A 16424-nucleotide genomic window follows, 5' to 3' on the forward strand; every position below is an offset into this window, starting at 1 on the left:
AGCTTGTACACACATTTCAAACCTCAAACTGTTTCACAACAATTAAAGTTCAAACGTTTTAATGAATAATATAAAATTACTATAAAAAAAAAAAATAATACAAATTACTGCTAAAGATCAGTATTGTTTAATTTTTTTATAATAATAAATATTTAACAATTGTTTATATTTCTAGCTCCAGTTAGACATTTACGAATTAATTTAACTATTTTATTATTTTAATTACGTTAATTTTTCACATATTATAGATTAATTTTAACTTTAATAATATTGTTAGTTAGGTACCATCAAATTGTCGTAAATCCTCCTTCCTTCGATATCAATACTTATTTGCATTATATGGCACATAACACCTCAAAGGTTTAAACACCATTTTTAAATTTCCCGAGTTTTAATTAAATAACTTTTAACTTTTATCAAAAAATTAATTTTAATCTGTTTTATTGAGTAACATATTTATTAATAAACAATAATAATATTTAGAATGAAAAAATGAAATGGATTTTTTTTTATCATTTTATTATTACTTTTTTTTTTTAACTATTTCTATAACAATGGATTACATTTGGAGGATATTTTACTCGAATTGTGCACGCAATTTTAATAGTGCCCATAAAAACAGCCTTTCCAGAATTATAAATTTACTGTCGACTGCAAATAACAGACAGTCAACAGTAATTAATTTTATCAAGAAAAAAAATAGGTAAATAGAGGTAGGTTTATTACTCATATGTTTTAAAAATAAAAGGATTTACCATACGCTTAAAGATAAAGGTGCATGTTAGATAAGTCTGATAAACTACGCAGATGTAAAAAAATCAATACAATCTAAAATATTAAATATAAAAAAATAATATATTGTAATTCTTTCTTGAAAGTTAACAGAATATAAAACAATAATTTGTCATTTGAACATTTCTTCATGACGTCAACGTTTCCAAGGTGTTAGTTGAGTACAAATACGTTTTGTTATGTATTAAACGTCTAATTTTTACCTATATCAAATAGTAAGTATTGATTATTTTTATTATTTTTTGTTGCTTCTATGTTATAATATATATATATGTAGTTTATTGATATATTTATATAAACACTTTAATATGCACTGTATAGTATAATATAAATAGAAACTCTTTTACTAAGTTTGTTTTAGCTATAAATACACTATATACAATTATATTATAATGTGCATAAATTCATAATTTAGTGTTTGCATTTAGTTAAAATATAAGTTATATTATAAATATGCAATTTTAAAAATAAAATAAAACACAACAAATTTTGGACAGGATTTTAGAATATTGCTATTCAATCATCTAGCTTTGCTCGCCTTAAACAGTTATACATAATATGTAATATTACTTATGAATAGTGAATTGTGATATAACATTATAAAAGTTGCTTTGCATTATTTACTGTTTTTACTTTTATTTTATTGTAAATATATCTTTGAATAATAATAAAAAAGATTAAAAACACTGAAAATTCTAAAAGTTTTAATAACATGGTATAGATACGATTTTTTATTTCATTATCTACCGTGCTATAAATGTTCTGATACATAATGAAACTTTTACTTTAAATATAATAAAATAAGTAAATATTAAAAAATTGTCTTTAAAATACCTTAATTATCACATAAATTATAATATTTCAAACTAAAAAATACTTGTTAATGGCCACTTCGTTACCTTTAATATTATTTTTCTAAACACTATTTTAATGTTTTAACAAAATTATTGAAAAAGCGCATGATATTAATATTAACCTACCTACTACTCGTACATGGATGTAAATAAAAATTTATCTCATTTAAAAAAAAAAAAAAACATAAATCAATATAATTTTTAAAATCTAATATTTCATCATATTTATTATTTATATGTACCTACAATAAACGTATATAGGCACAGCATATTAATTGTATGACAACTTATAAAGTGTATCGTCATATTATAATTATAAGATTTTATTTTAACACACAACGTCTTCATTTGACATGCACATTTTGTCCTCTACTATACATATTCTCGTTTAAAATTACTACCAAATGAAGGGTCTTGAGCGGATTCAGTTTATATTTAAACAGATTGCGGCAACATTGAAACACATGTTACAGTTCTATTAAAATACCTACAAGACCTGAGTAGTCATATTTTTACTTCAGACTGAATAATAATAAAAATCCCCTGTCAAAGTACTGCGAACTATAATATTGAATTAAACAATTTTATGACACAAATATTTGAATAAACAAAAAGAATTTGTAAAGATTTGAGCGATAATTTCCACGAGTTAATTATTATATATCGTAGGTATATTATTATTATTATTTGTTTTGAATAGTAAATAATGTATACTGTATAGGTAGGATTATTTATTTAATTATTTTATATACATACGTTTTCGGCATCATTTTTAATGTTAGTTTTATTTCATCGATTTTCTAACTTCAGCGTACGTAATCCTGTTCATTTTAATTTTAACTCATGTCATTCAAGAGTATTGGTGACGGAACTTTTTAAAATAGATATTATGATACCCAGACATACACCACCCCAACATGATTTTATCTCTCGAAATAAACCCATATTATTAACCTGTCTAGAGTATATTTATTTATGTATATATTTTTTTATAATTTATTTTTTGTTTTACCTTTTGTGAGTTTTTTCAATATAGCTAATTTGTGTTCAGCACTCCTGGGTTCGGCTAATACAATCAGCAGATATCCACCGGTAAGTGGAGTTTCGACGTGATCTGATGGGTTACCCATTTTTTAATTACTACGCGTTCAATGTTTCATTAGATATGCTAAATTATGCCTGCAACAGATAAAAAAGTTACATCAATAAAATTATGATTAATGACATATTTTTTGTGTCCAATATGAATTGACAATTATAATGCTAAACAATTGAATAGGTCCAACGTAAATATTTTAACCCAAAAAGCTCACGACTAATTTTTATATCAATGTTTATTAAAAACAATAATTATTATTATTTAAATACCTAGTTCTTATTTTTATTTGTTTTAAGAAATTTAAATTTAATTTCTTTAATTAGTGTCTATTATACATAGCTAGACGTATAAAATATCTAACTAAACATTCAAAAATATAATATGATACTACTACCATAATTAATTTATATAGACATGTATACTATGATAAAATAATAAAAACATAAAAAACACTTAAAACAAAAATATAGATTTCTTCTTCAAACTATTAAATTTATAGTTATGGTTTTCTAAAATTGTAAGTTAGATATTACAAAAATATTAATAACAATAACCAATATAGCTAAATATGGTTCGTTTCATTTTGAGCTTGGTAAACTAAAAAAATAAATCTGCTCAGGTTCGGTTTGTCATTAAAAATAAAGGGTCTTAACATTAAATATCAATTATTTAACATATTTAAATTACAATATGCCATAATATAAGTATTTAGTATAACTATTAAACTTATAAATTATAATTGAATTTTAAACTATACCTACCAGTAATTAAGTTTTTTTAAATTTCACTATATTTTTTAAATTTTAACATACAAATTTATACAATAATAGTTGGTCCAACATATATCAACCACATATTTATACCAAATATACTTAGTACTACTAAGTATATTTTGTTTTCAGCAGTTCAACTAATTCAAGCTCTTTAGTCTTTACATAGGTACATTAAGTAATTGAATAACCTGATTCAGCGTTTCAATGCAAAATGCATTATTTTTTGGATGATCCAAGACGATGCATTTCAAGTACATAATTTATTTCATGTAGTAAATACTTTAAAGGTTAAACTTTTATTTCGAATTTTTCGATGTTTTTACATTTTTAAAGAATATTTTTATATTTGCAGATAATTTTATTAATTGTTGGTGCATATACTTACATGTATATATTGTACGAGCTTTTAGTGTAAATTATGAAAATAAAAATATTATATCAAGAAATATCGTTTCATAATATTTGCTTTAAATAATTTTTTTATATCTTTAATCTATGTTTAAATTTGGTATTTTGTTTTTATATTATATTAGTTTAATTAAGATAAATAAGTGATAAAATGGTAAAAATTCGGGCCTTATTACTTATTTATAACTATAAATTATAATACAACATTTGCCATACATATAATAAAATTGTTGTATTTCTAATTTAAAATCATTTCTGTATGTTTATTGTAAAATAGTCATTAAAACAAATTCGTATGAAATTACTATAGCTTATGGAATGTTAACTTTTAAATGTTGATTTTTTTAATATAGTATTAATATAGTATTATTATAATTTTTAACTATACCAAAAGTTTTAAGAAGTCTTACCTATCCGTGGTTGAAAGTTGAATATATGTATATTTGCAAATAACTAAGAGTGAATTAACCTATTATCATTCTGAAATTTAAGAAAGTTATATGTGTTATTTCTTTCTTACGATACTTAAATTTGTATGTAAGTTATATGAGTATGTAAAATTTTATAATTTCAAAATACTAATATTCAGCTTTGTTTAAAAAAGCCAAAGTAAGAACACAAATAATGTTCTTAACCGTATCTATCCGTGGCTGGAATTTTAATCTATACTTACAATTAATCAAGTCTGTTTAATAATTCAATCTAGTATGTTAAATTAAACTGTTTTAGTTTTATCATTATTGATACAAAAAAAACCAGTTATATTAATAATGTATTTATATGTATATAGCTTACTATCCTATATATTTCTATTTGAACGCATAAATAATTTTCATTAAATTGGATATCTGATTAATTATTATTCATGTTATATGCTACCATACTTGACGTAAGAAACAACAAGGTTAATTATAAATTACAATATTGGAGATATAAATTAGATTTTATGTGATATACTAGTTTAATGAATAAACCGCTAAATAATATCTATACCAGTGACTAAATTATTTATGATATAATACATATTTATCACAATTACTGTATATGTAGGTATATAAGCCAATTTATCAAGTTACTAGTAATTTTACTAGGTAGTGACCTACTGCTCATTGTTATTGATTTTAATAAAATAGAAAATAATCTGTGGAAGTAATAAAAAAGTAGAATATCAAAATTTCCTTTTTTTTGTATTGAGTTTTCTTTTATTCCGTGTTATACTTTTATACACTGTACGATTAATTTAATGCTAGTTAAAATAATAAAATATGTTTTACATACTAATCATACTATACAATAACTTCTTCAAACAAGCGCATATTGATCCGCCGGAATACTGGGAAAAGTCCAGTAATTTCTCTTAAAATTATAAGACCTGGGCCCTCTATCAGATACCTCTTTCACTTAAATTCAATAGTGTATATTATTTTTAACAATTCCAATTAATAAGTATAATAACTATCAGCTATAGCAGGGGTCTCCAAACTACGGACCGCGAACAAGTTTTAACCGGCCCGCAGAACCCATAGGACGGTAAATAAAATATAGATTATTATATAGACAATTAAAAATTATATGTGTTAATACACTTTTGGCTCGCTAAGAGCATTTGATATTTTTTGTGGCCCTTGAATAAAAAAGTTTGGAAACCCTTGAGCTATAGTATCCTTAGAAAATATAAAAAAAAATACGTAAATGGAAAAACTACGATCTCTATTAGTAATAATTTTTAAAGTGAATCTTTTGAGTTTTGGTAAATAACTATAAGTAGACCTTTATAAACCTATATAAACATGTGTAGAGTGTTCATCAAAAAACAGATATAGTAGGTACATATAATATAACTACATACACTATACAGATACACTCACTCGCTGACTGATAGATATTATAGGTAGTAATAGCCAATAGATATAGAATACACAATAATTTGCGTTTGCCGTTATAATTATCGCTGTTTTAAAATTAAAATTTACTATTTATATTTATTTAAATATTTTTTTTTAATTTCAATAAAAATGTAGATTGTGTATATTATCTTCTTTAATAGAAAATGACTTACAAGTAAACAGTGGTTTTACTTTCAGAAAGTAGTAATTTTATATTTATGTTGTAGTCATTACGACGTAAAGTAAGAAATAAGTAGATAACTTTACTGGTGCTATAGAAATAAATAATATGCATGATACATGTGACCCATTACTATTAATAAATGGGCCCTAATTATATCTAGATAAAATGGACCCAATACGTATCTCTATGCAAATATAGATATTGATAAGAAAAAAGAATAAAATTTAATGCAACAATTTTTGTATCAAAAAAATTAAGGATGTAAATATACGAAACGTATACATAATATTACTCACCTTGATATCTCAATTACAGAGTGAAATATAAGTAGATAATAAAATATGTTACTCTAGCTATTGTTATCAATACCTATGGAAAATTTATAAATTTCATTAAGTTTATATTTATTTTAAATTTCTTGATAATAAATAATTATTAGGTGATTAGATATAATAATTTATTTAATATTGATCCCAGTAAACTTAACTATTAATTACATATTATGCTTTAGTGATAGAATATAAAATAAATAAATAATTATTCCTGTAATACATAAAAACATCTTGTACGGTAAAGTCTGCAGTAAATTATAGGTACAAAATATCTAGTGAAGATTAGTGGTTATTAATTTTAAATAGCAAAATAATATAATTTTCATTATTACATCACTTTATATTATAATAAATCCTCACGGGACACCATCTATATAGTTATAAAGTTATGTATATATCATTTGTTCTCGGTTATATATTACTTTATGAGGTTAACTTAGAGCTTATATTTTATCATAAATTAATCATACAATAAAAATGGTAATTAATTTTAACATTAAATATGTATCCATGGTTAAAGTTGTGTAACCTATCTCAAACATTAATTACGATTCAAATTATTCTGTATATTTGCCTAAGCCTAACTAACCAAGTTAAGTAATTATGCTAATCATAAAAACTAAACATGTATAAAATATATTAAATTAAAATAAAATAATACCACAAGTATCTCCAATGTTAATAATATTTCATTATCGTTGTTAAAAATGTATTACTTATTGAGGAAGATTTTAGATTACAATTATTTACAATACACAAATAACAAGTTTATTTTTAAATGAATGAATTTCTCGATAAAAGTAAACCAGCTTTACTTTGGGACTTGGATTATAATAAGAAATGTCTTATAAATTTTCGTTCAACAGAATTTATTGATAAAATTTTATTTTAAGCTACGTATTTAAACATAATTCACCTCAGTACATAAAACATAATATGCTTTTCAACTTTCAATTGAATATACAAGGCACATATTTTACTATTGCATTTTTGACATTGATATGAACATATCATTATAACAACAGAACAGTATCTTTTTATGTTTAATTCTACGCACTGAATGTATATAATAGAGAACAAAGAAATATGACAAAAGATAAATGTATAGTTGTAATAATGTAGGTATAAAACAACTGGGAAAATATCAACAGTGAGAAAAGCACAATAAATATTTTAAGACTTAAATCAAGTAAATATTATAAAAGCATTATATTTATTAAATATTATTGGAATTAAAATGAAAAGTTGCTAATTTTCTCTATCATTAACTCATATCTTACTTTTTTAAATTTCAAATTAAATTGATAAAATTATATTATTATTTAAAAATTAAAAAAAAGTTATTTATAGTTTACTTAAATAATATATATTGTTCTAACTTATTATGATTATGAATAAACTTATATAATAGCTAGGTATACTTCACATTTTGTATAATGGTTAGAAAGTTTTTTTCACACTTAATATTTTTTTAATTTCAATATTTTAATAGTTTATTAAAAAGGTGCTTAGTGTATAATTTGTTTCTTTAAACAACTATACTAAATATTTCTAAGTATGTCAACATTAGATATTTAAATACGACTAAAATATAAATACCTTTTATATTGGCAGTTTGTTATAATTGAAAAAGCAAATTAATTACTATAGGTAAAGTCAAAAAATTAAAAATGTACTTTTGAATAGGTATTATTTGTTATTAATTTAATCTTGGGGCGTTTTGTTGTCGCCTAAGTAAATATATAATTAGCTAATATGCCTATTTGTTGCCTACTCCATTGAATATTTTATAATATATTATCAAAAATTGAAATTATTAACTTCTAAAATCAATTAATAACATTTGAAAGATTGTGTAGATTGTGTTATATTAGCGATAACGTGGCAACTAAACCTAAATTATACTTTTAAAGTTTGAGAAAGTTGCTATCTAAAAATAATATATTCGGGGTAAGAGTTAAACGAAACAGAGTCCGAAGATTGAAATGACAACAGAGCGTATACATAATAACTAATCAGTAATAATCAGTCACTCATCAGAAATGTGAGTAACATAAAAATAAAGAACATTCGCGATGAGATCGATAAGCGAGAACTCAAAAGAATACACAGCTCAAAGTGAAGTGAAATCCAAAATAATCATTTAATCGATAGAATTTCTATATAATATAATATAATCACGACTCACGATTTAAGATTATAAATTATAATAATAATAGCAATAACACGAATCAGATTAACGTACCTTTCCGCAAGTATAGATATAAGTAGAGGAATACCTCGGTCGCCGTGCCGGAAATGTCTACTAGACTCGTCGCGTGTCCACCGTGTCTCAGGGACTGCAGTAGTGTTGCGGTCTCGGCGCAAAGGAAAGCCGGATCACGCAGGATCCGCCGGACGGTCACGCAGTGAGACCAACGATTGCGGCGCTGTATTTCCCCAGTCGGCAACAAACCAATGTCGTAGGCGGTGTATTAAATGGCTTGCCGGGACAAGGGCCTCGCTTCGATCGCAGAAACGCGCAGGGACCGCTGCACCACGGGCGCATCGGCGTTTGAGTGTCGGAATGGGTGCGGTTGTTTGTTGGTTGGGGGGAGGGTGCATTTTTCTAGGCCAATCGAACTGGTGCCCCCCTCCTTCCCCCCTGAGAAAGCTTTAAATGTACGTATATAGAAACGCCGTCGGCGCTACGGGCTTCACATAATAATATTGTATAATACATATAGGTATAAGTATAGGTATAGGTACTAAGAGTCTATAAAGGTATAGCAATATGTCATATAAAATATGACATCGTGTTAAAGAAAAAGGTTTTTATTTTTAATTTTGTCTAAAGATTTCCTATATTTGTACAAAAACTCTTTTATGGCTCTCTTTGATATAAGTATTTAAAGATATTTTTGAGTATTTTACTTTTTTGAACGACAACATACCTATTTAATTTCATATTCAGAAACAGAATTTTTTTTGTAGTATTTTAATACATAAAAATCGAAGTTTGGAAGAATGGTTTATGAGATAAGTATTTAAACTTTAAAGTATTAGTGCGAAGTAGTAGACCAATCTTTTGTGGGGTAACTTCGTAGCTCACCATTCCGTTAACCAAAACTGAAAACCTTAAATACTCATCTTATAAGCCAATTATCCGAATTTCGATTTTTATTTATTGAAATACTCCAAAAATATTTTTCTTTGGAAAATGAAATTAAAAATGTATGTTGTCATTAAAAAAAAATTGAAAAATTAAAAAAAAAAAACATTGTTTTATTTTGATTGGAAACTATGTACGAAAATATTATAAAAAAACTAATAGATTTCGAAATAATAAATGTCGTTCAATAAAATAATTAATATTTACATACTAAAACATTTATAAGATAATAATATATTATAAGCTCAATATTTTAGTTCGAAACATGGAACAGACACTTTCTATTTTCAAAATGATTATCATCGAGTAATCATTAAAACCTATAATAATTACGTTAAAATTCGAAACAGTATGCAGTTTTAAGTATAATAATAATTATTATTAAAGTTATTTATTCTAAATTAAATATTAAAAAGAAATCAAATATATACTGTTAAACCAAATTAAAACCTTAAAAATTAACAACATAACCTCGTGAGTCAAAATTTATAATAAAAAAAAAACATTTAAAAAAATATATTATCAATCGGCTAATCGGCAAAATAGTTAGAATTATCATTTTTTAGAATATTTAAAAAACCATTAAAATACATTGCCATATTATAATATGCTTTATAACTTTTCCACTAATAATGGTAGTTTTTCCTTATGTTCAAGATCAAGGAAACCTGGAAACTGCAGTGAAAATTATTAAATACAAAACCTAGCTGAAATATCCAATTAGTTGTAGATAGAACGAATTGATAGGGTAATCAACGATCAATCACTAATAATAACATGTCAATAACATAATATGTACTCATATAATAAATGTTTAATTTATAAAAATACAATACCTAATTGAATTGAGAATTTTGAAAGAGCCCATCTCCAATTTGTATCCAAATTTACTTTTATAATTGTTCTATGTACCTATACACGCATATATCGATATTTTACGAGCGAGAAGGGCTTATATCTAGTTCAATACTAATCATATAAATATTATTAATAAAGAAAACAAAACTATTCTTATTAATAATTCACCTATAACTAATGAAAAATGTAAAAATACTAAATAGTTATTATTGCAGATACTTATATACCATTTAATTATAATCAAAGTCAATTACACATTCATACTGAGTTTACCTTTATATATTTTAATTAAATTCTATACATTATAATATTATATGAATATGTACATCTTTTAAATGATATGAATGAAATATAGATACTCAAAAATATTTGAAGTATTCAGCTTCATTTGGGATACTTAAAAAAAAAATCAAAAACATCAGTATAACAATACTAAAAACTTAATTTATTATAGAACCTATAAGCCAAATATTATGAAATAATTAGCAAACACTAAGTAGGATGATAGAAGGGATTGGTCGATATAACTTAAAAAAATATAACAAACTTAGGGTTGAAAAATTTACGAATGTGAATGTGATAAACAGTAACTAACAATGAAACGTAAAATATATATTATTTTATTCTAGCGTGGTCGGATATAAAACAAAAACATCAACAACTTGGCAAACAAAAGGGCGCCAACATATCTAGTTCAAATCCTAACAGGATGGAATCTAATGACATACTATAATAATAAAAGTGAAATACATTATTTTTTATTTTAAACAATATGTCAAATACCATTATTAAAAGTAGTAAAATAAAAAAATCAAACTTAAAAAAATGTTCTAAAAGTATTTGAAATGTAACAAATTAATTTTATATAATTTGAATTATGTGATTTAAATATTTAACGAGTCATTATATAAGTAAAATAATAATATACTACATTCATATTAGGAAAAATATCAAATAAAATGTAGCTTTATTATTTTTTAAATTTAATAAAAATGAAAGTGTTCTTTAAACAAATGTATATGTTGAATTCCACTCCAAAAGATTCATACACCTATAGCCATTTATCATTTTTAATATTCTATCGATAGGGATGGTTGGTTAAAAAAATGGTAATAAAAGATTAAAATTATGTTATTAATTACGGTTGAATATATATATATATATATTAACTATAAATATTTAAAAAATCTAAAATATTAATATAACAAATATTTTTAAAAGCACATAATATTTGAAAATTACTTAATATATATTATTTTATATAACTTAATTTACTTACTATAATAGTAAACTAATAACCTGCTCAAACAGAAGGTTATCAAAGGAGATGGTTTTGGAATTATATATCCTCCCAATAAGTTTTTAAGAACTTTACAATTCTTATATATATATATTAATATATTTATATATATATATATATATATATATATATATATACGTATGTGAAGACACTCCATTTAATATAACATAAAAGTGGTGCCAAACTAAAATGCCGAAACCTAACTTTACCTCCATAGTATGGTTATGATTCTGCGCACAAATTTATTTTTTGAAAGTGCTTATATCAATTTTAAAATAATTGATTATTGGTTTTAAATTTATTATCTCATATCATCTGTGTCCTTTTTCCATAACCAGACAAAATTATTATTTGCAAATAAGAATAATTAAATATTTTTAGAATTTATAAAATGGAAAATTAATTTACGAGTTACTTAAACAAATATATAATAAACTTAAACAGTAAACACGTTTAAAGAAACAATTACAATTACATATTAATTAAGTCTTAAAAATATTTTGAAATTAAAATCGTCTTTTTTTAATTTCTAATCATAATAATATATAGGTTAGATACTAAATATGCAATACGCGTGTAATGTGAACATAATATTCATACATTTTACTTAATGTGCATAATTAAATATTTAATGGTCTATTTAAAATATACTTATACTAAAAATAATTAAATATTAAGTATTTATAATGTATTAAGTTTTGTGATTACATAGTCGGTAAAAATTTACATTAATTATTCAACTAATAAACCATGAAAATTGTAATAAATTATTAAAAATAATTAATATTTAACTATTATATTCAATTATAAATGTATGTAACTGTTTAATATTAAATCGTATATAATTGATGTTTTTAAATTTTGTCTATAATAATATCAATAAAAACATAAAAATAAAAATAAAATACTGAACAACATGACTAAAATAATTTGTAATTTTAACAAGAAAACTGTATATATTATATTTAATATACGGCATATTATGCATTCAATAAAATCTTAATAATAAAAAAAAAAGCTAATATATTTTATTATGAACACTGAGTGTTATTTGTTAATAATTTATCATGATTGTAGTAATTTTTAATTCATATTTTCCTACAAATGAGTTTTTTTTTTAAATACAATTTCAAAAACAATGATTGAAACGTAGTTAAATGAATTCGGCCTATTGATGTAACTATTGATGTAATACGAGTATATTGACAATTTCAGAAAACGCATACGTAAAATAATATATTTACAATATAAAAATAAATTTTTTATTTATTAACTTTTTTTAATATTACTTGATTAGTTAAATCTTGAATCTATACAATATACAATATACATAGTACATACAATAGTTGTATAATAATAAATCAATTAGATGAAAAAATAAATAATAACATTGAACGAAGAAATCATTCAATCTAGTTACAAAATATTTTTTATTACATAATATTTACGTTTCGCATACATTACTGGTACCTATACAAGATACAACTATAGTACCTGTCGTGTATACCTACTACTATCGTCGATAGAAGTTTAAAATTAATAACAAAACATAATACCTATAATGAAATAAATTTTATTCATTTGAATATTTAAAGGAACAAGAACTTTCCATTATTTATAGTTATATAGTAACATTATGGTATTTTATAGTTAATCGAGTTGTTACTTCTAGCTTGTATCTTTAATCAATGAAATACTATAGTATATTCTTTGAACCAAGGGCGAAATGTATAAATAAGACATTTACATTATTTGGTAATTTAAATCAATAAGTCACGAGTATTGAAATAATTGTAAAGTGTCCAACTTATTAACTCTCAAGTCTTAAGACACAAAATAAATACCTAATATTTTTAGTATCTACAGGCTACAATAAGTATTATTTAGGTAAAAAATAAGTACAAATAGTTTTAACTGTATCACGTATAAAAATAAAGTTGTTGATCTAACTTCAAACCACATTGTTAAATATTTATTTATTAAATCAATCATATAATCTATATTTTATATTAATTACAATAACACGATGAATCAATAATACAAGCAGATTGCAGTCTTGAGAAATGTTATTATACATTAAACACGAAAAATTAGTTAAATTGAAGTCGTAGGTATTCTATATATTAATATAATATCGAAAATTTAATTAACAGGCACAATATAAGTAAATCAATTATGATATTTACTTATTGTGCTACTCCAACACAGATTGTAAATATTCTTTTTATAATAAAAAAAAAGTTTATAATGTATACTAAAAATTATAAGTATTAAAAAAATGGGTTTATTTCAATTTAAAATATATGTAAAATATAATATTAAATAAAGTATCAATTTATATTATAGTGGAACAATTTTTAAAAATTATGAAATGTTGATAGAATAATATAAATTATTAAAATATTTAAACAATCATAGCCCTCATTTTCTCAAACCCATTATCATGGACAATAGACCTTTTATCTTTAGTGGTCAACGTTAAATAACTCAAATACTACGAACCAGTAGTTCGAATACTGATTGAGTATATCAAAATTTAAAAAAAAAATCATCACCACATGATACTCTTTAAATCGTTAACAAATCTAAGTACCTATTTGAAAATATGGGTTTATAGGTATTTACACTTAAAAATTCCAAAAATCTGAATTTAAATAAATTCAATATTGATTAAAAATAGAAGTGAGCATGCTTAGTGAATCACTATATTAAATAATATTATAAATATTGAAAAAATGTCATGGGCCACGGGGTGTAGGGTTATATCACATCCGTTTGACCAGTGACCACCCTTGAATACGCTATTCTATAGTCACTCCACATTTATTTATTATGTATAATTATTATATTTGTTTATTTATAGTTTATATATTCAAAATTTATATTATTGAAGGTGGACTTAATGCCATGTAGTAGATACACACATTATAGTTAGATATTCAATTTAAACATACAATTTTTTCATAATACACTATTTAGGGCTGCAAACGAGTTGTGTCCCAAATACTAAATTTTGTCCCTAGGTCTTTTTCAAGTTGCACGAATTGTGTCCCTCAGTTTTTTTCGGGTTACACATAAGTTTGTCTAACTAATATAAATTAAAATTAAAAATAACTACACAAATAATTTTAATAATGTTACATATTAAGCAAAAATTTAAATTATACCATCTTTAAACATTTTATGCGTATTTTATTCTTGTGTAAAATATCGTTTTGAATTTATCAGCTCGCAACTTGTGTAAAACTTCATAAAACAGTTGGGAGACAATTCGTGACATTCGTGTACCCCACTTTTATGATTGGGACACAAATTGTGTTCGAGAAATTTCGTTGGGACCCAACGAATATTATATTTTTATTTTTATGATTAAAACTATTTTTATTAGATTTATTCATGATTTATATATATATATATATTTATAAATATTATAATATAATATATTATAATATATATTTATATATACCTAACCTAACCTAACCTAATCAAATATTAAGACGTAATGATCGTTATTAGGTATTTATTAGAAAATAGAAACTTTATTTAACTCAAATATAAACCGTGGTTAAACGAAATATTTACAGTAGATTATCATAAATAATATAGCCTTAAAAATCCAAATATATAAAAAAAATTGATTAACAGTTTCCCAAAATTATTATTCACAAAGAATTATTTTTATTACATGTTATATAAAAACATTTCAAAATTTTACAATAGTAATTTCCTTTATAATTTACCGCAGTATAAATAAATTGGAACTATTTCAACTATAAAACACTGTAAGCGTGTAATTCAAATATTTTGTAAAACAATACGTATTATTATTTGTCACAATAATATTAATAATTATTCTTTAATCTTTATAAATACTTCAACGATTAATTTAAAATATTATAATATATACTTACGATATACCTTTTTATACTAAAAGTGTATGATTTATTATAATATAGGTAATTATAAACTTATCTAAAATTAGGTCTCGGATGTTAACTATCGGACAGGCAAAATATACACAAAAAATTGTAAAATATGCATAAAAAATTTTTAAATATACAAAAAAAAAATATTTAAAATTCCAAAAAAATCATTTTTTTAAATTAAGAAAAAACATCAGAAACAAAGTCAATCGTATTTAAAATATTTGCCAACAAATAAACAATAAATAGATTTACGACAAGTTAAGTCGATAACTTATCGACGATAAAAAAACTTTTCGGTATAATAGCACGATAATAGATTAAATGCGCATTGCACCGTTGACGTCAAATTAATATTCAACTGCAACGATAACAATAAATAACTACATAAAATAATATTAAGTATTATATTCGATATTATTTAAGGGTAAACAAAAATAATTTAAAAAAAAATATTAAATATGCTTAATTTGTGTATGAAAATCAATGATGCAATTTTTCTCTAGAATTGACGAAATATATATTTTCAATTTTCAATCTTACCACATATATACCATATGTATTATTTGAATAAATACATCATATTATATTATTGACTATTATGTATGGTTTGATCTATTATTACTGTCAAATAGTTAAGTATATTCAATTTAAGCATAACTTATTTATACTTAACTAAATTATATTATATATTATAATATATAATTATATTAATTAAATTGTAAAAAATAATACCTACATATTAACATATTGTAATTTGTAGGTATAAAAACATATCTTATGATATAAATTAAATAATTAAAGTTTGGTTTAGTTTTTAGTATATGCTTTACTCTAGTTCTAGTATTTACTATTTATTGTACA

At 23.0% G+C, this 16424-nt stretch overlaps 1 protein-coding gene across 1 annotated transcript in view; it reads right to left on the reverse strand.

Annotated features, from left to right (window-relative positions):
* LOC132929901 (microtubule-associated protein futsch) overlaps positions 1 to 8760 on the reverse strand; it is a 30181-nt gene extending 21421 nt beyond the window's left edge. Inside the window, exons 1-2 of the mRNA XM_060995531.1 lie at positions 8574 to 8760; positions 2659 to 2825 (exon numbers count right to left, since the gene is read on the reverse strand). Coding sequence (XP_060851514.1) covers positions 2659 to 2776 — 118 coding nt within the window. The 5' untranslated portion in view covers positions 2777 to 2825; positions 8574 to 8760. The remainder of the gene's footprint in view (positions 1 to 2658; positions 2826 to 8573) is intronic.
* Positions 8761 to 16424: the final 7664 nt, after the last annotated feature.

The sequence above is a fragment of the Rhopalosiphum padi genome, chromosome 4 (genome assembly GCF_020882245.1).
Source record: "Rhopalosiphum padi isolate XX-2018 chromosome 4, ASM2088224v1, whole genome shotgun sequence".
Taxonomy (NCBI): Eukaryota; Metazoa; Arthropoda; class Insecta; order Hemiptera; family Aphididae; genus Rhopalosiphum; species Rhopalosiphum padi.